Genomic DNA, 24,121 nt, shown 5'->3' with positions numbered 1-24,121 from the left:
GAGCAATAAAAGCGTAAAGAAGTGCGGTATTTACATTTATGGTGTAATTAAAGCTCCCAGAATAAACAGTGTCAATGATGACGTGGTGCCCCCAAGTGGAAAAATGATGAACTGCAGAACTTCGTTTCGAGGGTCAGAAGCTTTGGTCTATTTTGTCAAGTTGATTGCATCTAGAAGGGTATAATTACATAAACCTGTATTTCATAGGAGCCAATAATAAGTATTTTCCATCCCATTTCAGTCCAGGGGCTATTTGAGATAATTCTTTTAACATTTAGCATTAGTGAGATCAGCTCTGATTCACTGAGACAGCAGTCATAACACAGAAATCTTGGTAAGCATTCATCTTTGTCTGTTATAACACCACTTCCCTCTGCCTGTGGTCTAGCACATGTAGCAGAGGTCAAAGCCCTCCCTAAGCTGGATAATGAAAGGGTACCAACGAGGTAGCCTTCCCATAAACCGAAGGCTCCAGGGTCAACAGTATGGATGGGAGGGAGTCATTCTAAATGATAAGATGAACAGAAATTGTGAAATAGAATATTCTCTTTTAGAAGATGATTACACCCGGTAGTTGTCAGAAATTTAGCATTCACTCTGTGTGGCCAGAGGCATTTCTAGAGATGTTTAGCCAAGGAGGAAAGACCCGATAGGCTGGGATCTGGGACTGAATAAAGAGATAACGGTAAGAGCTAAGGACCACATCCATGATGCTCTGCTTCCTGGCTGGGGACACGAAGCGGCCAGCACTTCCCACTCCTGCTGCCATACCTTACCACAGTGGACTGCATCCCCTCAGACCCTGGGCCACAGCAGACCTGCCTTTCTTAAGTGGCTTTGTGGGGATGTTGTCATAGTGGTAAGAGAACTTACAGAGTATAACTAATGCTCTAAGAACCCAGAAAAGCACCAGCTTTCACCTTTCTCTGTGCTGGAACTGACTGAAAATTAAGAATGCAAGATAACTACAACTTCTTCAAGCCTTCTACACTGAGGCAATTTCAAAAGCTGATCTTTAAAATGAACCATTGGTCACACCTTTATAACTGCTGCAACACAGAAAGACATAGAAAATCATTTGTGAAGCTGAATTTTCAACCATACGTGAAAATCCAAGGAGAAAAGGAGGAAGGACTGAAGGGAGTCAGATGCTCGCTCAAGAAACAGGCATCTGGATGGAAACTTCATCTTCTAGGGGCAAAGAAATTCCTGAGTGCATTATCCTTTCCTTTGTTTCTATATCTGTGTACGTGCACGTGTGTGTACGTGGTGTGTGTGTGTGTGTGTGTGTGTGTGTGTGTGTGTGTGTGTGTGAAGAGAGAGGATCAGGGTTCAACCTTAGGTGTCATTGTTCTTTAATTCCCATTTACCTTGTTTTTGAGACAGGGTCTCTCACTGAAGCAGGAATTTGTCAGTTTTGATTGGCTGGCAGCCAGCGAGGCCCAGGCACCCAACTGTTTCTGACTGACTCCACAGCATTGACGAGCCTTTTGTTTTTACATTTCTAGCTCCTGACTATCTATTCTGAAGATCTCTTCCAGAGAAGCCAAAGAAAATACCGTCTTTCCTTCAGTACATCCCATCCATCTTGCATATGAATTACTGTTTATTTGCATTTTGCAGCATCTCTAAAAACAGGCATCATGAAGAATTCAGCTTTTCCCACTGAGGAAGTCCCAACCAAGGTCAGTGGGATTTGCCATTGATACTATGGTATACATTAAAAAGTCACTTTTACATAATCTACCCTCTTCACCTTCTGTAGGTCAGTTGAATACTTTATTTGGAGCTGAAAAGTGTTGCTGTTGTTTTATAACCTTATCTAGGGCTGGGAGCGTAGCTCAGTTTTTGAGCAAAACCCGTAACTTCAAGTAAAACAGGGGCGGGGTATCTAAGGAGATATCAGTGAAGGAACTTTTCCATGTTTCAAAGTTTCTGGCTTAATATAAAGAACAGAGCAGGCATGGCTCCACGTTCTAAACCACCTGTGGTCACGCACAGATCTGAACATTGTATTACTTACAGTTCCTCTCCCCGTTTAGCTTTCTTGTCTGACACCAGATAGACAGTTCCAAAACTCCCGCTGCCAAGTTTCTGTTGAAGAACATATCTTCTTGCAATCAAGGCAGCTGGGTTCGTGGAAATAGCTGTGGATCCAGTCATGCGCTTAGCAGTCTCTAGGAATTTCAGCATTGCGTCAAACAAGATAAAACTGCCTTGTGTGTTCATAGAAAAAAGTCAGACTTCCCAGTTGGTAGTCAAAAAATCAAGCAGGAAGCGTTGGCCGATGCCGGAAATATGCAAAATCCACAGACCGTGTCTAAAGGCAGCTACACAAGATTCCCACAAAAAAGAGAGAGAGAGAAAGTTTAAGTTTTTGGCAGTGATACCTGCACTGTACCTTGTATTATAATAGCAACTAGTGTGTATGTGTGTGTGTGTTGTATTGTGGGGTGAAAGTACTGTAAACTCCAGAAGGCACTTTCCCACAGAAAGAGGACCTTCCTTGTACATACAAATTCAACAGCCATTTTGTTTACTCACTTCTGAAATATGTATCTGTTTTATAATTCATAGTCTGTTAACTTAAAAAATAATCCAAATACAGGCCCGTGGCTTCCCTTAACGCACATATTGTATCAACATCCTTGTGATGCTGTCTTCCTTCGCGTCTACTTTGACTTATATTCACAGGACACTGGACTAAACCATGAATTAGCATTTTCTGCTTTCCTTTGCATTCTGTCCATGGAGACTTTAATCACAGTGTGGGGTGTTTGTTTGTTTTCTAGACTAGCTATGTGGAGGGGTATTAAGTCAGAGTGTTCTCCCCGTCTCGTCCTAAGCAAAATCTGATTCTGTTTCTATTATACACACTGGGTATGAGAGTAAGGTCCTTGGATTAGAAGGGACAACATGCAACTCATACCCAAGTTGCTTCTTAAAGCCAGCTGAATAGAAATGTATTATAGATGAAACCGTAATTCCTCAAAGAGCTATGAAAATGCATGGCAGTTATGAATGGCAGACGATTTCATGAGAGGCCTATTTCACAAAACACACTTTTTATTCCATCAAAGTGCTAAATGTATTACTGAAAACTTTGCTTTTGTCTAAAATCTATATGCAACATGATTTTTCATTGAATACTATGTACACCTTGGCATTAGGTTTTCACATGCAACAATTCCAAAACAACGAGAAAAAAAATATTGTTATAATGATGACCTGTGGGTTTGTCATTCCCCAAAAAACCTACCAGGACAACCAAACACTGCTACTCCCACTGTTTGTCTGCGCCCAAGTTCATCCGACGCCCTAGGTTCGGATCCAGGCTGCAGCGTGTGTACTTTCCATGGTTACCCAAAGGAGTTGAGGGTGACAGAGCTGAGTTTGTGAGATTAGGGCGGGGGGGGAGGGCTTACACACGGCTGGCTCTATCTCTCCATCACAAATCGAAGTTTTGGGCCTCCATTTTGAGTTTCATCCTTCACTAAATGGGGACTTTAATCGCCTCTCCACATTAAGAACTATTATTGTTACTGATTTGAAAAGACTGTGGTGAGGCCATACATTCCCCCCACCCCACCCCCAGCTTAGTTTATCCAGAAAGCACCACTTTTATGCCAGTCAGAGAAGCAAGCAGAAGGTACCTTTCAGGGGCCTATTCTTTAGATGCTGCAGATTTTACTAACATTATCTGGAGGAGGGGTATTGCCCTTCTCAAGACTGGACAAAACATCAGATTAGTATTTTATTTAAAGAAGACACTTCTACCGATGGGCTTTATGTTTCTGTCATGCAAATTTGCATGTTTGATTGTCCTGGCAGGGAAGTGTCCAGCAAATCAACTGTGGCCCAAAGACAAATGAAGGAAAGAAAGCAGAATGGGAACTTGAAGAGATGTTAACCATCTTTGCTAACTAACTCTTGGGGGAGCGACCCATCCCGCTGGGGAAGGCAAAGGGAAAGCCAAGTGTTTACCGCGGGTGGAAACTGAGTGGTTAATGTCCGTGTCAATAGGAAGCCATTCTGACTTGGGGTTCTGCTAAATCCGACTTGAGAGGTGAACTTGAACCCCTAGGTGAAACAACTTCCTTGTCTCTTCAGCAAATAAACCTTAAGTTTTCGCAAAGCAGGTGAATGTATATCGAGGGTCCGGGGACTGTGGAGCCTGGCTGCCCAATGTCCACTTCCATTACCTTTCAGGGTCCCCGGCTGGCGGCGCCCTGCCATGCCTCAGCCTCGGCGGGCGTGGTTGTTTATCAACGTCGCCACGGAGACCGCGCGGGGCCTTCTGGGAAGTCGGGGATTGGCGCCCAAGCCAGCGGAAGTGCCCGGGGCCCTATGAGGGTGAGTGGAGAGGAGGGCGAGGAGGTAGGGGCGGAACGTGCTTCCCTGAGGAGGCGGCCGCAACCGTGAGACCAATGCCTGAGCCTTCCACGCCAAGTTGCCGCCGCCCGCCCGAGAGCACTTCCCGCTCCAGGCCGCGCCCTCAGCTTCCCGGTGACAGCGTGCCCAGGTACTTCCTGTTTCCGCTCGCGGTCTTAAACTCACCTGCGGAGGCGTTCTCCGTGGCCTCCTAATGGTTGCTGGTGCAGGGAGTAGGCCGCCGGGAGGAAGCAGCAGGTGGGTTGAGAGGGCAGGGGTGGCTTGGAGTAGGAAGATCTGCATTTGAGGAATTACATCTGCCCTTGGCGCACTTTGCCCTACTACCCCGTCTACATGTGTTGAGCTGCTCCATTCAAGGTCAGGTCACTTGCTTACTAGGAGTCGCGAGCTTGCAGAGACCCTAAGACAGACCCGGGAAAGCAATGACTTATTCGGAATTAAAAGTGCTGAGGTGTTGACCGGAGTGGCTCCGAGGTGAGTTGCAATCAAGCGCAAAAACCTAAGCGGATGCCAAAAAAATAAAAATAAAAAAAAAATTTTTTCAGGGTGAATTTTTACGGAGTAGTATCCCAAATAATCAAAATGCAAAAATTCCAAGAGTGACAAAACTTTCGCGATTTTAAACAAAGGCATGACTGGCAATAGTACCATGCTAAGCTATATTTGAAGTCTGAGGCAAGAAGGAAAACCAGTAGTACCAACCAATCCTATGACTCATGAGCCAGATAGGCCAGAACTAAGAGGATGTAAAGAATCCTAATTGGGGTTGAAATTGCATCTTTGTGATCCTAGAAGTGTAGAGCTGTACTTTCTCTCTTACTCCAAACAGCTGTCTAATGTCGCCCACTCAAGACCTGTAAGAAGGGTCTACTTACCCATAAGCAAAAGTGGATCCTTATGTGTCCTACACTGTGATATATGACATTGATAAGGGGTGTCATTTTTATAGCTTAAGACTTTTTGCTCTGACTCTCACCAAGCATTCTTGTAAAATGGAAACAACTTCAGTAGCAAAATCCATAGGATTTCTATACTGCTGTGACCATAGTTGTCCCGGTGAGGCCAGGAGTAGCATAGGAGTAGCATCTGTTATTAATGAAAGATCAAATCCCTTGAAACTATTGAGTTTGTGCCCTGTATCACACAAGAAAAAATGCTCAGCTAGGTCTGTTGACACCCAGTATAGTCTGTTTAAAGAGCATGTCTCCTTTTCTATTGAAGCAATGATTTGGTGTCCCGATAAGCACTGTATTAGGATTCTCTAGAGAAACAGAATAGTAGAAATCTGTACACACACAGGATTTATTAAAGTGGCATAAAGTCAGTGGTCCAGTTGTTCCAACAATGGCTGTCTCCCAACAGAGAGTCCATAAATCTAACAGTTGTTTGATCCAATAGGTTGGGTGTCTCAGCTGCTCACCATAACATGAAAGAATGAGCTAGTCAGTGTTAGCAAGCTGGCAAAGAGCAAGAGCTCCTTTATTTATCTTTTATATAGGCTGCCACCAGAAGTTATGGCTAGATTTAGGGTGGGTCTTCCACTTCCAATGATCCAATCAAGAAAAGTCCCTCACTGGTATACCCAGCAGCCTGGGTCTTGGTTGATTCCAGGTACAGTCAGATTGACAGGAATGGCCATCAGAAGGACCATGAATTGAAATCGGTTTTTTTGTTTTGTTTTGTTTTGTTTTGTTTTGTTTTGTTTTGTTTTGCTTCAACAGGGAGTTTTGTCAGTCATCATGGGTATCCGGGGACTAATGAGTTTCGTGGAAGATTATAGCAATGAATTCTTCACTGATTTGAAGTTGCGGAACACAAAACTTATCATTGATGGCTATTCTCTTTTCCACCGACTTTGCTTCAATTCAAACTTGGAGCTCAGGTATGGAGGAGACTATGATTCGTTTGCAGATGTTGTACAGAAATTCTTTGAATCACTGTTTGCTTGTCATATTTGTCCATATGTTGTCTTAGATGGAGGATGTGACATTTCAGATAAAAAACTTACAACTTTGAAGGATCGAGCTAGAGAGAAGATCCAAGCTGCCCATTCCCTTTCCATTGGCGGGGGTGGGAATGTCTGTCCCTTACTCATCCGAGAAGTGTTCATCCAGGTTTTGATCAGGCTTAAGGTACAGTTTGTCCAGAGCTTTTCAGAAGCAGATCGGGACATTATGACACTTGCCAATCATTGGAATTGTCCCGTGCTATCATCAGATAGTGACTTTTGCATTTTTGACCTGAAAAGTGGGTTTTGCTCACTGAATGGCTTTCAGTGGAAAAACCTGAACACCATTAAGGATACACAAGATTACTATATTCCTGCCAGATGCTTCTCCCTTGACGCATTCTGCCATTACTTCAACAACATGAACAAAGCTCTATTGCCTCTCTTTGCGGTGCTATGTGGAAATGACCATATTAATCTACCTATCATGGAGACATTCATAAGTAAAGTATGCCTTCCCCTTCCTTCTAAGGGGAGGAGATGCCACCGAGTTCTGGGACTTCTGAACTGGCTGTCTCATTTTGATGGCCCCAATGAAGCTCTGGATAATGTTCTGAAGTATCTCCCCAAAAAGGACCGCAAGCACGTCAAGGACCTTGTCTGCTCTTCCATGGAGGAGTACCAGCAGTCCCAGGTGGCGCTACAGGACTTCTTCCGCTGTGGTGCTTATATTTGTCCAGACGCTCTGAATCTGGGTTTGCCCGAATGGGTACTAGCGGCTTTAGCCAGAGGCCAGCTAGCACCCTTCATCAGTGACGCCTCGGTGCTCCGAAGGACCTTTCTTCAAACACAGGTAGAAAATATGCAGCGGCCAAACGCCCACAGGATATCTCAGCCCATCCGGCAGGTCATGTATGGGCTTCTGTTGAATGCCTCATCGCATCCTGAAGATACATCCCAGAATACATTGCCTTCTCAGCTTCTGGCTTTCAACGAGGTGGAAAGGATTAATACAAACATCAAAATATCAGTCGTTTATGCAAAACAACCGCTCAAGGATGATTCTGACTTGAGCAAATTGATCGAGGTAAGTTTGTGAAAATAATAAAATTCTTAGGAATTTCTTTATAGGTTATAACTTGTCTTCCTGTATACTCTCTCTTAATATAACACATCAGTTGCCATCTTGCTTTCGTGTTATGTGTGAAAGCTGGAATTCCAGCGAACTAGGTAATCTCTTAGCTACTGTCAATACAAACTCAAACCTAGCACTTTTAGTGCTAAATATGCTATTTCCAGTGTTCTTCGGTAACCTGTTCCTTTGCACTTTTGTAGTATATTGATCCCAACTAGAATGAGGGTATATAGCTTTTTTTTAAAAAAAAAAAAAAAGGAAATATGAGCTGTAGAAGGAATGTGCATATAGGCACTTGACATGGGCATGACAGCATCTGGTTATGTCACAGTTGAGTTAAGATTAGTACTGATGTGACTGTAAAGGTTTTGTTATTAATGAGGATCTCTTTGTAGGCTTCGGGCTTCTGGCATCATGGTGACTTTCTTAAATTGATCCCTAAAAGCATGATTTAGCCTACCTTGGTATTACTTAAGTCAGTCATCATTTCATGGAAGAGAATGTTCTCATGGATCCCAGTGTTGCCTTTGCTTTTGATAATATGTAAATATAGTAAGACTAGCAGGCGCGCGAGGTGGCTCGAACTATAATCCCAGAACTCAAGAGGTAGAGGCAGGTGGATTATCTGAGTTTGAGGCTAGCCTGGTCTACAAAGCCAGTCCAGGACAGCCAAGGCTACACAGAGAAACCCTGCCTCAAAAAAACAAACAAAAATAAATATATATACCCATATATATATATTAAGAATAACAGATATGATAACACAAACATACAAATTAAATTAAAGGTAAATGAGTTTTAGTCAGTTGCAATACGCATTGTTTTGGGGTTTTGTTTTGTTTTGGGTTTTTTGTTTGTTTGAGACAGGCTTTCACTGTGTAGCCCTGGCTGTCCTGAAACTCACTTTGTAGACCAGGCTGGCCTCAAACTCAGAGATCTGCTTGCCTCTGCCTCCCAAGTACTGGGATTAAAGGAGTGCATTACCACGCCCCTCTGGGTTTTGGTTTTGTTGTTTTGGTTTGGTTTTTTTTTAGCTCCAATTAAATATTCACACTCAGACTCAGGATCATTGGCGTCAGCTTACCCAAGCATGAAGGACAGCAACCAGTTTTCTTGTGGGGGTGATCAGACCTTACTGGCCTCCGGTTTGTTCCCCATGGAGACATGTGATAATGATAGTCACTTCCTAGGGAGTCGGAAAGGTGGGGTTGCTACTGGGATCTAGTGGCAAGGATGCCACTAAGCTTCTTAGAATGCACAGATTGACGACCCACAGAAAGAATTACATGACCCAAAATGCCCACTGTCCCATTTTTAGCTCTCTAGTAAGACAGCATAAGCTTAAGGAAAGGAGATTCCTAAGTGGGTGTCAGAAGTACCCTTGGCATTAGGAAGTAACTACTAATAGGAACAGCTTCTCCAGGGTTGAGGAGAATATTCTGGAATTAACAATGGCCGTGCAAGCTTATAGATACACTAAAACCATCAAATTGTATACATTAAAGGGGTGGATTTTCTAAGTTGATCTGTATCTCAAAGAATCTCGATGAGAAAGCCTTCTCCCCCATAGGGTCTAATCTGTACTTATGCTTTATAAATGAATCTTTTCCACCAGGCATCTTTTAATCAGTGTATTGGTGAGATTCATAATATATTCATTTCTCTCTGATGTAAACTCACTGCATTGTGGGAATTATTATATCACAAATGACTTCCTGCTAAGTGGTTTTCAGTTGTGCTGTTCATATAGTGCCATGAATATTGTGCACATTGCCTTCTAACGTAGGACATGTTTCTGTTGCACATATGTGGAATTGGGGGCCTGGTGAGACATTGTGTTCATCTCTTAAGTCTTGCCACAAGGTCTTGACAGTGGACCCCTCACTGCAACAGCACAGGAGAGTGCTGCTTCCTGTGCCTTTGTCCGTACTAGGTGTTTCCTACACCAGGAAACATTCTGGTGATTCTAGTGGGCATAGTATCATTTTAATCATTTGGGTAGGCAATGTGCATGTCTCTGACTTGCTTACTATGTTCATTAGCCATTTGGATATTCTGTGTGAAGTCTCTATTCAGTATTTTCCTGGGCTTTTTGCCTACTGATCATTTGTCAATACTGTGGCTAGGACCGCCCATTCTGATTTTCACTATAGAGTATATATATACATATATACACACACACACACACACATATATACATATATGTTATTAAATATAGTCATTTAAATTTTTATTACTTATGATTACCTTTTTGTGGTCTGCTTAGGAAATTACTACCTACTCCCAAAATCATGAAGACAATTACTTTTTTCTTTCAAATTACATCTACACTCTGTCCAGAAGGAGCAGGGCATGAAATAGGGATCAGGACTCTTTCCCCTATGTAATCCAGTGCAATCAATGAGATGTAGCCTGCTGATTGTATTCCTGATGAACGATAACTAAAGTGTTCTCAGCACTTAGTTGTATTCAAAGTAAGAGGAAATTTTCATACACTTTGTACCACAGTACATCATTTGGCTTGCTTCTGGCATGAGTTAATCAGTTCCATATTTAGTTCAATGCTGTTAAGCTCTAATTAGCCTGTACTTCTAAGTGACGCCAGGTGGCAAATATATTTTCAGACACAAATGCAGGTTCAAGTACAGAAACCTTGTGATCCTTCCTGCTTTTTACATGATACAGTAATAATTACACTTCAGCTATGGGTCAGCTAATGATAAGAGACTTCCATACTGGCTCATTTAATCCCCCCACCCCAACCAAATGGGATAATCCCAAAAGGGCTGGGAGCAGAGCAGATGGGACTGCAGGCAGAGGAGTTCTTTGTTTAGAGGCACTGAGGGCTGCTGAGTTGGAGAAAATATCTTGTGCAACTCCAACATGGAGGGCTCATTTACAGATGATCAGACTAGGAAAACCCTCAGAAGCTTGCCCAAAGCCACAGGTATTGAGGGCAGAATCTCTGATACCAAATTTTAGACCACTTTGTTCATAAAAGTAACTTGACATTTAGATGTGTTTAACTTAAAGTAGGAGTTGTTGCTACACTATGAAGAATTTTGCAACTTGTTTCTGATTATAAAATTTCATAATATTAAGTTACTTAAACTGTGTTAAGAGTCATTTTACTATTCAGAGGGCTCAGACATTACTGACCTAACTATTTGTCAATTATGATGCTTTTTGGTTTGGGTTAACATCTCTTTTCATCTACCAGTCACACTAGATACTTAGCCACCTGTTAAGTGCTAAGAATGTAGCCCGCTGTTTCGTCCTCTGAAGGGGAGGGTACTTCTGTAAGTGCACAGAGAAACTAGGAGTACAACTCTTTTCTTAAAATGTTCCTGAAAGTGTGGCTTGTAAGGTACTTTGTGATTCCTGACATCTTGAGATTTGTTGGAGTAAAACTCAACAAGCAACTGAAAGCTGCCGTGGCTGCTTACGTCCCAGCCTGCAGTTGAAGTACCTTTAATGGAAAGCGTAAGGGAAAGTAAGTGCATTGTGTACACCAGCACAGTCACTAAGACAGCTCTGCCCACACTGAATACATTTCTAACCCTTAAAGAGCCACAGGCAGCAGAGGTATGTGTTAAGTTATTTTGTGGAGGTGGTAAGTTAGTGCACTGAGAGAAAGGGGTGCCTAACTACGCTGGCAGGTAAGGGCAGGGTTCCCGTAGATCTTGTAACGCATGTGGGCTTTGGTTAAAATTCAACTTCTTAGTGTTCCCTCAAAATACTGAAAACTCAGGGGTAAGACCTCAGGGACTGAATTTCTAACAAGCTTCCTGAGAGATCTGTGTATTGCATGTGCTCTGGCCCTACAGAGAGAGCAGGCAGAAATGCAAGAAAAGCTGTGTAGAGGGAATAGAGGGAGGGTACATCCTTTCAAAGAACCAAAAATAATTAACTTCAACAGCTGAACTAAATCTCATCATGCTACTAAAAATACCCTAATTTGCAGACTATCTGACATTTTCAGCTCCCCTTGGCCAGGCGGCAGATGCTTCTGTTAGAAGCCCTGAAGGTCACACAGGCGGTCCTGGAGCCCATCCCTACTTTTCTGAAGTTGCCCATTGCTGTGACTTGTTACTGGCTGCAGTCCACAGAGGCCAAGGCAAAGCTCCACCATCTGCAGGCCTTACTGCTGGGGATGCTGAGGGCACCCCTGCTTGCCATCATCAACAGCCATGGTAGGTTCTAGAAATCCAGGAATGTTTTGCCAAGTTGTGTATGAACTGTACATCCTCAAGAATTCACACAAACAAAAACCCCCGTTACAACAGAACCTAGAAGTGAAGGTGCCAAAATGCCCTTCGTTGGCAAAGATTAATAGTTTCATGTGCTGAACTCGGGGCCAGGATATTGGCACCAGGTTTAGAGCTGGGATATGCTAGCACTGCCTAACTCTGCCTGCTCTGAGGTACTGGCCACTTCAGTCTGTGAAGCACACCGGTGCTTTGCCAGTAGTGCTCTCTATTGCATTCTGCTGTCCCATTACCAACACAGCAGCGGCAGCTCAAGAAACTTACGTGCATTCTCCCAGAGGGGACACTTCTCAGTATTTCCAACCAGAAGCATTCCTGCTCACATTGGTTTCTGTCCTTCTTTAAGGCTATATTGTTTCGATTAATATGTAAGTAATAATAGAAAACATAAAAACTTGTTTCTACTAGAGAAATAACCTGGGTAATTTGTCTGCATTTAAATATTAGGTAAAATAAATGAAGCACGAGATCATTTTAGTTCTTTAATTCAACTTTCTCCGTAAAAGAAAGACTATGAATGCCATAAAGCTGTCATTGTGTAACAGTTCTAACATGACAGCTGTTAGCCACAGCTACAAATGACTGTTTAAAGTTAAGGTCAAAGAGAAAACTGAGCTTTTTGTAGTAGTCACATTTCAAGCACTTGGCAGCGTAGTGTAGACATGTGAAACTGTGTGTACAGAGACAAAACAGTCTCATCATGCCAAGAGTACAGACATCGTCCTACCCCAGTGTATTCTGTGAGTTTAAGAATGAGACAGCATGAACTCAGAACATCCCAAATATTCCGCCTCGCCTGATAGTAGCCATCAGAGGGACCACAAAAAGGAGTCAGGCCCACAGCTTTAAGAACAGTTTGAAGCTATGTTCTGTTTAAATAAATACAGAAATTCCCATAGCATGAGCCTATTAAGATTTTTGTGTGAATCCTATAGAAGGGGCATGTCTGTGTTTTCTTTTAGGAAATGTGGACCCCGCACCCCGGCAGGCTCAGTGCCTTGCTTCCCGCTAATTGTGAAAGGTGGGCCTCCTTTTTTATTACTTTCAAGTTGGTCCCAATGTTCTTTTATGCCCCTCTGCTCAACCAGGCCCGCAGAAGCTGCATCTCAAGTTAATGCTTCTTGCCCCTTCTCTTATGTAAAGAAGCAGTATATTCGTCAGATTATTCATGCTCTAGTTTTCCTCCTGAGCCTATGAGCTGTCTTTAAACTAATGTGCTACCCCAAGGGGCTTTGGTGAATGAAAGGAATGAGCAGTAAAGACAGTGAAGAGAATGCTGTTTAATGACATATTTTTGTAGACACAAATCCTAGAGAATTTACAGGTGGACTTGTTTAAGGTCCGGTAGCAGACTGTACAAGATTTAATTTCAAGGAAAATAGTTTGGGGTTGAATAAGTCATCAAGAAAAGGGACCTTCTGTGTAAATTAGGCATTTTTGAAACCAGAAGAGAAAAACAACTAGTTTACAAACTAACAGTCTTTGTGGGCCTTGACATTGGTATGTCGGGAAAGTGCAAACTGACGCAGTGTTTTTGCAAATGGTGCCTTTGGGTTCTTTATCTAGGTAAGGAAGATCCACGGGTACATGGTGCCAAGATGTTATATGAAGAATTACAACAGGTGAAGGTGCCCATGCGGCCAGGTACAAGATTGGATTTAGACACAGCTCACGTCTTCTGTCAGTGGCAATCCTGTCTCCAGATGGGCTTGTATCTCAACCAGCTGCTCTCCGCTCCTCTTCCAGAGCCAGACCTAACTCAGTAAGCACCATGGGTACACACAAAGATTTTAAGCAAAGTTTAAAGATTAAAACAAGTTGCTTTGAAAACAATGTCATTATACTCTATCTCAGAATACCGTTTTTACTGAAACTCAAAATGGGAAACATTTCCAGTTTCCATTGCAGCTACTTTTTCAGTTAGTTGTTAGTAGGGTATAACTAACAACCTCTATTCTTTTGGGTGAGTTATTACTTAATAAGGACTTTTTCTGCCACTCTAACCCTAGGTACATCTTGTTACTTATATATATATATTTTTTTCTTACTATTTGGCATTCGCTCATAGTTTTTAAATGCCTACTCTATGATAGGGTGCAGTAAGTAAAAACAAAATCTCTATTCTGTTGGGAGCTTTCTCTGGGGATTTTTTCTTGTCAGACAGTACAGGAAGAAGGGAGCTGAGCCTATATACCAGAATTGTTAACTCTGGCATTTAAGCTGGGTAGGACAGATGTGGCCCCATGGAAATGTGATCTTTACTAAGATCGGTTAAGCATCTAGGTAATTGTCCATCCAGGAAGTATTAGAAGAAAAGTAAGATTCAAGAAGGCAATGGCTAGAAAGTAGAATTTGAGGTTGTATATATGCTTCATCTCTATCCCATGAATACTCTTCAAGGACAAGCTCACGCTTGACATATGGCACCATAAAGTTTGGCAATAGAAGGGCGACTTGCTTGGTGTTTTTATGATTTTGGTTTTTTTCTTCTGTTTTGGGGTATGTGTGTTACTAGGGACTGAACCAGAGCCTTATGGATGTCAGACAAGCACTCTACCACTGAGCTATAAAACCAGTCCTAGTTTTGTTAATGTATCTCTGGACCTCATATCTGAGCTAACACAAAAACCTTCCACCAAGACTGATAAACAGACCTTTGATCTTTGGGCTGTTTTTTTTCTTTTTCTTTCTTTGATAATTTGTTCTTCTCCCTTCCCCCACAAAGAAAGAAGTTTTATTTTGTTTTGGCTCATAGTTTGAGGATACAGTCCTTCATGATGGGGAAGGCGTGGCAAACCGGAGCTTTAGGCAGCTAATATTCAGTCAGGAAGCAGAACGAGATGAGTATTGGTGTTTAGCCTCTCTCCTTTTATTAAACCAGTAGCCCCAGTCTATGAAAGTGGAGATGCCTATAGTTTGGGCGAATCTTCCATCCTCGATTAAACCTTCTTGGAAACTCTCATGGACACATTTAGAGGTGTGTTTCCATGGTGATTCTAAATCCCATTGAGTTGACAATTAAGATTAATCATCACACACAGTATCTTTAGACTGAGACCTGAAAAAGATAAGCAAATCTCCTGAATCCAAACTCTATTTCATTGCAGCTTTGAGACTCTAATCCCAATACATCTAAGACTAACCAATGTCCTTAAAAACCTCCTTCTGATGTTTAAGAAGAAGAAAAAGAAAAGTATGTTGGTTCTTACAAAATGAGCTGTTTCTTGTTCTCGAGTTTTGTTCTTCCTCTGAGGCACAGCTAAGCCCAGTGCCAGATACACCACCAGTCCTTTGGTTTCCCCTTTCGCCTGTATTAACAGGCTCCCTCTGGGAACCACATGCCACAGTTCCCTCCACAACAAAACAGGAGTAAAAAAGCACTTGTGTTTTTCCTAATATGTTTTCTGTGGGATGACTGTTACATCTCAGCCTAATCAAGAATTCTCAAATGTTGATTTCATACTCATTAAATGAGGGCTCAACACTGATAGCCAAAGTATACCGGGTTGGCCAGCTCTGGTCATGAGTCATATTAAATTTAGAGGTTCCAGTTAATCTCATTTTGTATTTGTTTAGTGGGGTTTTTATCCAAATGAATGACCACACAAATGATACCATTACAATTTTTTGATACTGTAATAATAGCCTACTGTTTTGGTTTACCAAGGCCACTTACAAAATTCCTTTTCTTTGAAATGTTAAAGATGCCTGCTCAGCTCCAGGCTAGCAATATCGCAAGGTTTAATGTCACCAGCCAAAGTATTCATTTTAGCCACTCAGTTCCAGTAAGTAATGTTAATGGTTATATAGGAGCAGCAAGCAGAGTGTTTAGATATTTTTATTGAGAATGTTCATTGCACTGAACTGATGCTTTCAAACCATGTCGTCACCCACTGAACAGATTGTACAATGGAAGTCTGGTACATGGGCTCTGCCAGCGACTGCCAGCATCTACCTCTGCAGACAGTCTCCTGAGCATGTGTCCTGAGGCAAAGCAGCTTTATGAATGTCTCTTCAGTGCCACAAGCTCATGTGCCCCAGCTGAATTATTTCTACCAAAGGCTAAATCGAACTCAAAAAGCAGGAGGAGGAAGAAAAAGGTTGCCAGCCTGCAAACCACTTCAGACGCCAAGCCCTGGCATGACAGGAGCAATCGGTTTGGGCTGTTAATGGTTGAAAGCCTGGAGGAGCATGTAGAGAACTCAGAGCTTGAATAAATACTCTGTAGTACACGAGTAGTTCTAACTTTAAATTTTTCTTTTACCTCCCTTGAAACTAATTTTTCTTTAGGACTAACCTATTATGGGATAAATCTTATAAGAGATCATCTGAATTCTAAGATATTTTCTACTGTACTTTCAATACAGCCTGATCTAAGAAATGTCTCTCATTTGTTTACTTGTGTATTGGATGCGGAACCATGGTGCTTATGTGGAAGTCAGGGAACAACTTGGGAGATCAAACTCGGCTTAGAAGCAACTATCTTTACCTCCTGAGCCATCACTTGCCCAGAAACACCTATACTTAAGCATGCTTCCACTCCTCATGGTCCTTTTCAGCAAATAGTAATATTTTATAATTGTTAAGTTGTAATAGCTTAGCCAACTATATTCATAAGAATAGAAATCCTACATAATAATTAATTTCCCAGAAATCAGGAGGCTGAGGCAGGAAGATTGAAGGTTTGAGGCCATCTTGGGCAATATTCTGAGATTTTTCTCAAAAATCCAAAATGGTTGAGGTGCTATTCTAAAATTACTACTACTGACAGTAGTAATTTTGTACAAGTGCTGGCTAGTTCCCAGGCTCAAGCAAATAAGCAAGTGGGAGGGTACACTGGAGCAAGTGTCGAAGGACAGTCTAACTGCACAGCTGTGGTTCCTCCTCTGTTGTCCCACCGGTACATCCCATCACCAATAATCTTAATGATGGCTGGGAGTTGCCAGTTTGAACCAGCCCATCTCTCGTTCTTAACAGTTGACAGTGCTCTACACTAGGAAGCCAAACACACTTAGAAAATAAACTGGGAATCAACCAGCAAGTATATCCTCACATGCCTTCAATGTTTCCAAAAATAATGCATGTTATTTGCTCCTCCAATATTCCATCCTACACACTAGCTTAGCTTCCACTTCAGATATGAGCTCTATTATTTTAGGAGAGCATTGTACTCCTTAGTGGGGTTGCTTTGGTACCTCCAGAGACTGATTTTACTAACAGGATCAAGAACAGAACAGTCCTGTGCATCCATGTTCGAGCAGAAACACCCATTACCCACAAACAGTAGGTCTAGTGTGCACTATGTTATACTAAAGTGTCACCTCCCTTGGCCCTTGGGCATAATGTGCAGTGTGCCAGTGTGAGTGTGCCAGCATTCCCTGGCTTACCAACGCCGCTTTTAAAACTGCTGCAAACCCTGTGTGGTATATCTCTAATTTTGGCAACCGGCTTAACAGGAGATCAAGATGGAATGTATGGGCTACAGAGTTTAATTGAAAATCGTATGAATAATACTAGTTGGCTTTTTCTTTCATTAACATGGTTGTCACCTCTAGTCCCGGCACTCAGAAGGGAGGTTACGGAGGGAAGGTCGTGAGCCAGCTTGAACTATAGCGTGCATTTGGCTGGCCTGTGCTACTTTTAAGAAAAGTAGAGTTCCTCCTAAACACCATTCTTTTGGCTTTCCTTCTCTAACTATTGATTCAGATGGGCAAGTCCCTTGAAATCAACCCATGCAGTAAAGGAAACAGCAACCAGTAGTGTCCATGCTCTCTTGTTCCTTGTGAGAATCAAATATTTTGCCTACCCAGGTATGTAATTGTGTATCGGAAGACAGGCCCACAGGCACCCACAGTATCAAGCAGGCTTCACCAGACAGTAACGACATAGATCCCGACTCCCCAGAGCCATGCTTGCTTAAACTGCTTGGGAAAATGCGCACAATGAAAGAATGAGAACACTTTACCAAGTCGGCCACGTACAGACCAGACTTGACTGCTGTGTACTGACACACAAGTCACCAAGAGGCAACACTGGATCTGAGTCAGATTCACTAAATGAGACTTTGGGCCTGGCCTTTCTTTTCCTCCCTTTTCTATTTTCTTTTGTTTGATTGGCCTTTTAAGAAACAGAAAGACACACACACAGTATATACTCACTTATAAGTGGATACTAGAATTATAAGATAGGATAAACCTACTAAAATCTGTATACCTAAAGAAGCTATACAAGAAGGAGGACCCAGGGTAAGATGATCAATCCTTACTCAGAAAGACAAATGGGATGGACATTGGAAGTAGAAGAAAACGAGAAGCAGGACAGGAGCCTACCATAGAGGGCCTCTGAAAGACTCTACCTGGCAGTCTATCAAAGCAGATGCTGAGACTCATGGCCAAACTTTGGACAGAGTGCAGGGAATCATATGAAAGAAGAGGGAGTTAATAAGACCAGGAGAGGACAGGAACTCCACAAGGACCAAATATATCTGGGCACAGGGGCTTATCTGAGACTGTTTCTCCAAACAAGGACATGCATAGATATAACCTAGAACCCCTGCTCAGATATAGCCCAAAGCAGCTCAGTATCCAAATGGCTTCCCTAGTAAAGGGGAACAGGGACTGTCTCTGGCATGAACTCTGTGGCTAGCTCTTTGACCTCCCCAACCCCCGTGGGAGGAGCAGCCTAGCTAGGCCACAGAGGACATTGCAGCCAGTCCTGATGAGACCTGATAAGCTATCTGATAAGGTCAGATAGAAGGGGAGAAGGACCTCCCCTATCAGTGTACGTAAGAGAAGGGAAGGGAGGAGATGAGGGAGGGAGGGTAGAATTGGGAGGGAATAAGGGAGGGAGCTACAGCTGGGATACAAAGTAAATTAATTAATATAAAAAAATAAAAATGTAATTAAAAATTTTTTTAAAGATTTAAAAAAAATAGGTGTAAGAGGCAATGAGAATAGGTGTAAGAGGCAGAATGTGGTGTGTTCTGTATTTCTAAAATCTAGTTTCCTGTGTTTTCAGTCAAGTTGTACTCTTTAAACTTAGTTCTAACAAATGAAATCTCACCTGAGGCTTTGGACACATCAATTTTCAATTAGCAGTTCAAAGTAACAAACGGAGTGCTAGACAGCTAAGAATCTTGGGGTAAAGCTAGAGTTAAAAAAAAAAAAACATCTACTGTAATAGAATTGCAGCCTGTATTTAGTGGTGGTAAAATTATACTTTATACATACGTATTTTGTGCAAGTTCTTTTCAGTAACCAAGATCTTGAAAGTTTATTCATATGTAAATATGACCTGTGACAAATTCTAGGCCAGTTGGTCATTAAAAAAAAATGGACTCAAGTGGACCCCTCTATTTCAACTTGAATTCCTGATTTAAATTACTATAATTTTAGAAGACAAAGACCTTTATTGCCTAAGTGGCATTACCTTTCCCTCCTTTGTACATAAAAGCAAGCGATGACTACATCTCAGTTGTCCTACTGTAAAATAAAATTGCTGGACTCCAAAATACTGCACAAAGTCAAAATAATGTACCTACAAGCATTTAGTACCTGTCCTAAATAAGCCATGCCTGGCAGTAAAATGTGGTAAATAGCCATTACTGTTACATCTGTACATGAAAAGGAAGAGCAAAGCAAGGAACGAAGGGTGAATATCAAGCAGTAGAAAAGATAACCTAGTGCTCAGAGGGTGAAGACAAGTAGATCGTGGAGGTTAGCCAGTGAACTCTAGGCTCGGTCAAAGAACCTGTGTAAAAACACAGGGTGGAGCAGGATAGAGGAAGACAACATCCGCTGTCAACCTCTGGTCTCAGCATAAACACGGCCCACCACATAAGTATGTACAAAGCCAGGAAGAGCGTGTGCATTTGCAAAGTCAGGGATGGAAGCTGGCAGACCCCTGGTTTCACTAGTTGTCCATTCTAGCCTACTGAGTGGCTCCAAGTCTGTGAGGGCCCCAGTCAGACTTGAGGAAGGACAGCTGCTGATGACCTCTGGCCTCCACATGAACACACACCTGTGAGTGTGTCACACGCACGGAAGAAAAGTGATTAAACTGACTCTACTATAAGGATAACCTGTTTTGTAAAGAACTAATGAGGAGCCAAGCATGCCAGTAAGAATAAGTTTAACAATTTTACCTTAGAAATGATAAAAATCATATGAACACATTTTGTTGTAGAGTGTTGTATGAAGACGAAATAAGACTTGGCTGTCAGGCTGTTTTGATTTCTACTATTGAAATTTGTCTTTTCTAAGCTAAATAATTAAGTTTTAGCTTGCTCAAATTAAGCCTCATTCTCTGGGAAATTGGCATTTCTCTTGTGCACTGAAGAGGGTGGGAGAAAGCAGATGATGGATGAGATAGGAGCAGCTACTACATGAGATGGATAAAAACTTGGATGGAAGCCAGGCGCCGTGAAGCACACCTGTAATCCCAACACTCCAGAGGAAGAGGCAGGTGGATCTTTTGAGTTCGAGGCCAGCCTGGTCTACAAAGAAAGTCCAGGACAGCCAGGGCTACACAGAGACACTCTGTTTTGAAAGAAAAGCGGGGTGGAAGTGGGGTAATGTGCTGGATCAAGGGAAGTGGGAGGAGAGGGAGGAAATATATGAAGAAAGACTAGAAGCACAAGTGTAGTGAGAATCCTGGAATTTTGGTTTCTTTAAAAAACCCAAAAATATAAGAATATTTTCATTTTAATCCAGGTGTGGGGATATTGAGCTACTCTGCAGCAACTAACTGAATGATTTGTCTCCTGCTCTGGTGAGGTCGCAATTTTGCCAGCTGCAGACAGTTTCTGCCATTGTGTGACATTTGGAATTTGGGCAACTTTTCAGAGGGTATATAAATGCTAGAGCATTGATAGGCAGGGTAGCTTGTTGGCTGGGTGTTGATGGATCTTGGTTGCAGTTCAGTAGTCATGTACAAAGAAGAAATAAGAAATTAGGTATCCTGATGGCGAAGACCAAACTTGCCCCAAGGAGCACTACACCCCTAACCAGCAGGAAGTAGGCTAGCGATAATGTCATCCCCTTTCCAGCCCCTGACTGTATTTGGGAATCTCTTTCCTCTCTATCCTTTTTTTTTTTCCTGTCATAGTTAGTGTTAAGGGGCTGAAAGAGAAAAGGGGAGGAAGAGGGTGGAAGAACTCACAAAGTAGCTGCCAGCCATACTCGGGAGCCATGGTAAGCATCTAAAACACTCCACCCACTGTAAGAACAAGACAGCTGACAGCTGGCATATCTTGCTGATGACCTGAGACCAGGCTGAGATACACTTTCTCTACATAAAAACTTGACACTCAGACTGACATTGAATCTGCTATAGAACCGCATCTTAGAAATGGGAGTTTGCATAGCAGAGAAAACTGGTTCCACTTACTTGCCAATGGGTGAAATATACATACCTATTTTTCCTCTTGACATTTAAATTGGTAAGCAAGCATTTTCTATAAAGGACCAAAGGTTATTTTAATTTTTTATTTTAAACTTTATTATATGGGTGTTATGCCTGCATGTACGTCTGTGACTGGTGTCTTTGGTAGCCAAAAGAGTGTAAGATCCCCTAGAACTGGTTGGTTGTACATTGCCTGGTAAGTGCTTGGACAGTTCCTGTCCTGGGTCCTCTGAAGAGCACAGTACTCTTATCCACTGGACCACCTCCCCAGTTCTGGTGTTTTGAGCCTCACAATCCCTATTCCAATTACCCTTGCTGTTTGGGCATAAAAACAATAGCAATCAATATGTAAATGTATGTAACTGTTCCAAGAAACCATTTAAAAAAAAAGAAAAAAAAAAAAAAAACAGGTAGCATGCAGCTCCAGCCGGAACACCTTCACTTGTCAGCTTCTCAGTAACAGCTCCGCATGAGTGATGCCATACAGGGGATTAAAAGAAATAATTTAACATTCATAGTTACAGCTAATTTTTGGGCTTTCCAGACCAGTGCCACCTGAAAAGATAATTGTGAAATATAATGGAATCCTACTACACAACTGGACGGATGGCTATGAGGAGAGCTGCATCAAAACACACTACTATATAACTTCCTCAGGTTCATCTAAGCATGAGCTGCAGTTTCTCATGTCTTCCCTACATAATTCTTTACACAATCAGCTACGTTATGTAATACAAACTTGTTCTATACTGCTTCATGGATAATGTTTTGTAAGCCTTGTACACCAGCCTCATTCATATTATGGCTGTAAGATGCAGACCTGACAAACAGGAGCTAACTGACCATAAGATGGCACCAAAATGCCACTTCTCAGCTAAGATTCACTTCAGTATGCTTACAACAGGAAAACTTTATATATGTATTTCTAAAGTATTTTAAAAGCTGTAAGAAAGCACATTTTGTCAGATTTAAAGACATAAATAAACCACCTCAAAACAAATCTTTTAATCAAATCTAACCATTTGTCCAATTTCTGCTCAGAGACATTGGAATATGTGCTTTCTGTAGAAAGCATTATCAAGAGGAAGAAATGCAACTAATACTTCTAAAATAAACTGAGTGTGGTGGTACATGCTTTCATCCCAACACTCAGGAAGAGCCAGAGGCAAGTGGATCCCTGAGTTTGAGACCAGCCTGGTCTACAGGGTAAGTTCCAGGACAGCCAGGGCTACACAGAGAAACCCTGTCTCAAAAAGCACCCCCCCACCAAAAAAAAAAAAAAAAAAAGGAAGAATATTTTAATTTTGATGGGCCTAACAGCTACAGAGCCACCACAGAAATGTAAGCTACAGAGGATTTTGTCAGTGTGGCTAGAATGGACAAAAGGGTAACAAACAAGAAAAGATGACCAAGGACAGTCCTACTACAACTACCACTCTGAGTACACTCATGTATTGTACACAAGAACACTGACAGGCTCAGAGTCATGCAAACAAACACCACGGAAGAAGGAAAGCTAAGATTCACATTGTTTTCAGTTTTCTCCTCACACTTGATCCTATGATTCAATCTTGAATAAAAGTTCTTTTGCCTAACTTCTGCCTAGATTTATAAACAGTGACTTGAATTTCTAACATTTTTCTAAAGATGAAACCTTACATTTCCCCCTCAAATTTATAGCAGTGTTTTCCCTTAACAACCTGTACGGTGCAGCAACAGAACCATCACACACATACACCCCTTCCCCTTTCAAGGCATCTGAAGCCATCTTAAGCTGGTCTCTGCTTCAAATACAGGTGAGATCTGTGATTCTCAAAACTAAGGTTAATGAATACTGCCCCCAAAACTGGACATAGTGCTCTAGTCCTGTATGAAAGGAGGCAAATGGGGCCTCGGCTAGAACAGGAAGCAGAGCTCTCTACTTCTCCAACTCTTCATCAAGCACGCTGTTGTCTAGTTTTGTACCATTTGCCCATCACACAGCACACTTTAAACTATAGTGCTCTCAGATTCATAGACACATTCATTCTCTCTCCCTCACCTACTAAGAGAATCTAACTACAAATACTAGAGGTTCCTCCAATGGTTCAGACCAACATTTCCATTTTAATAAAAGACTCCATTTGTATGCTCTGTAGCAAAGGAGACTACCAGGTTCCTACCACTGCCTTTGTAATGTATCTCCGTTTGCTGATTGTTAACTCCGTCAAACGTTTTAAAGAATCGTGTTCTGTCAAGATGAGCTCTCTTACATTTATTTATTACTTGTACATGCTCATGTATATGAGCACAGGTGGTGTGGTGCATGCAAGGAGCTAAGAAAACATCCTGTGGAAGTCAGTTCTCTCCATCATGTGGGCTCTGGGGCTTGAACTCAGACCCTTCCGGATTAGTGGCAAGCTCCTTTAACCACTCTACCCATTTTATTAATTTGTTTTTGTCAACCTCAAAGATACCATGAGCTTCTCATGTCAAAAAGCCTGTGTCCCACTGAGGCCTGCTCAGCTTAGGACACTGTCTCAACAGTTCGAAAGCATCTCTTCCAGTATGCCACAGTTCAGCAGCTCTGCCTTCACCGCCTCCAGCCTAACTATTCAGCTCCTCACACTACCCTTGCCACCCAAACAACAGAAACTCTGTTGGTTTCGTGTTCCTTCTACTCCCCACCAAGCCTTCTGCGGATACTCTACTGTTCAGCTGCAAAGGTCCACTGCCTTTTGGCTAGAACTTCCCCGTCAAAGGAATTGGTAATATGCCACTATTCCTAGGAAGTTTTTTTTGTTTGTTTATTTCTTTCTTGTTTGTTTGTTTGTTTGTTTTTTGGCAACTGTCTCCCACAAAATTGTAATATTTTAGACAGTATATTTCACACTGACCTCCAGAGTAACCTGAAGCTCCTAAAGTAAGATAGTATTTATAAACAACACTGCCACAATATTTACAGAAAATTATGTCTGCTACATGAGCACATTATCC

At 42.0% G+C, this 24,121-nt stretch overlaps 2 protein-coding genes across 11 annotated transcripts in view; one reads left to right on the top strand and one right to left on the bottom strand.

The window, feature by feature from the left end:
• The window catches only part of Nek11 (NIMA related kinase 11), a 221,161-nt gene extending 216,874 nt beyond the window's left edge, over positions 1-4,287 (bottom strand). The window contains exons 1-2 of one of the 2 annotated variants that reach the window (XM_060385387.1): positions 4,203-4,287; positions 2,024-2,330 (exon numbers count right to left, since the gene is read on the bottom strand). In XM_060385387.1, coding sequence (XP_060241370.1) covers positions 2,024-2,229 — 206 coding nt within the window. In that variant the 5' untranslated portion in view covers positions 2,230-2,330; positions 4,203-4,287. The remainder of the gene's footprint in view (positions 1-2,023; positions 2,331-4,202) is intronic. The other variant, XM_060385386.1, reaches the window with a different exon arrangement.
• Positions 4,288-4,362: 75 nt separating this feature from the next.
• On the top strand, positions 4,363-16,128 carry Aste1 (asteroid homolog 1). Of its 9 annotated transcripts, none has more exons than XM_060385382.1 (6): positions 4,363-4,629; positions 6,114-6,274; positions 6,367-7,427; positions 11,458-11,668; positions 13,310-13,505; positions 15,645-16,128. In XM_060385382.1, exons 2-6 carry the CDS (start codon positions 6,223-6,225, stop codon positions 15,958-15,960), a joined length of 1,836 nt encoding a protein of 611 aa, XP_060241365.1. In that variant the 5' UTR covers positions 4,363-4,629; positions 6,114-6,222; the 3' UTR covers positions 15,961-16,128. The 9 variants fall into 9 exon arrangements, with proteins under 9 accessions (XP_060241365.1, XP_021495545.1, XP_021495546.1 ...); XM_060385383.1 differs by having other exon boundaries at positions 4,370-4,522; XM_021639874.2 differs by lacking the exon at positions 6,367-7,427 and adding an exon at positions 12,706-12,764 and having other exon boundaries at positions 4,479-4,629.
• The last annotated feature ends 7,993 nt before the right edge of the window (positions 16,129-24,121 follow it).

This window comes from Meriones unguiculatus, chromosome 6 (genome assembly GCF_030254825.1).
Source record: "Meriones unguiculatus strain TT.TT164.6M chromosome 6, Bangor_MerUng_6.1, whole genome shotgun sequence".
Classification (NCBI taxonomy): domain Eukaryota; kingdom Metazoa; phylum Chordata; class Mammalia; order Rodentia; family Muridae; genus Meriones; species Meriones unguiculatus.
The sequence above is the reverse complement of the archived record's forward strand: the minus strand, read 5'-3'. Positions and strand labels throughout refer to the sequence as shown.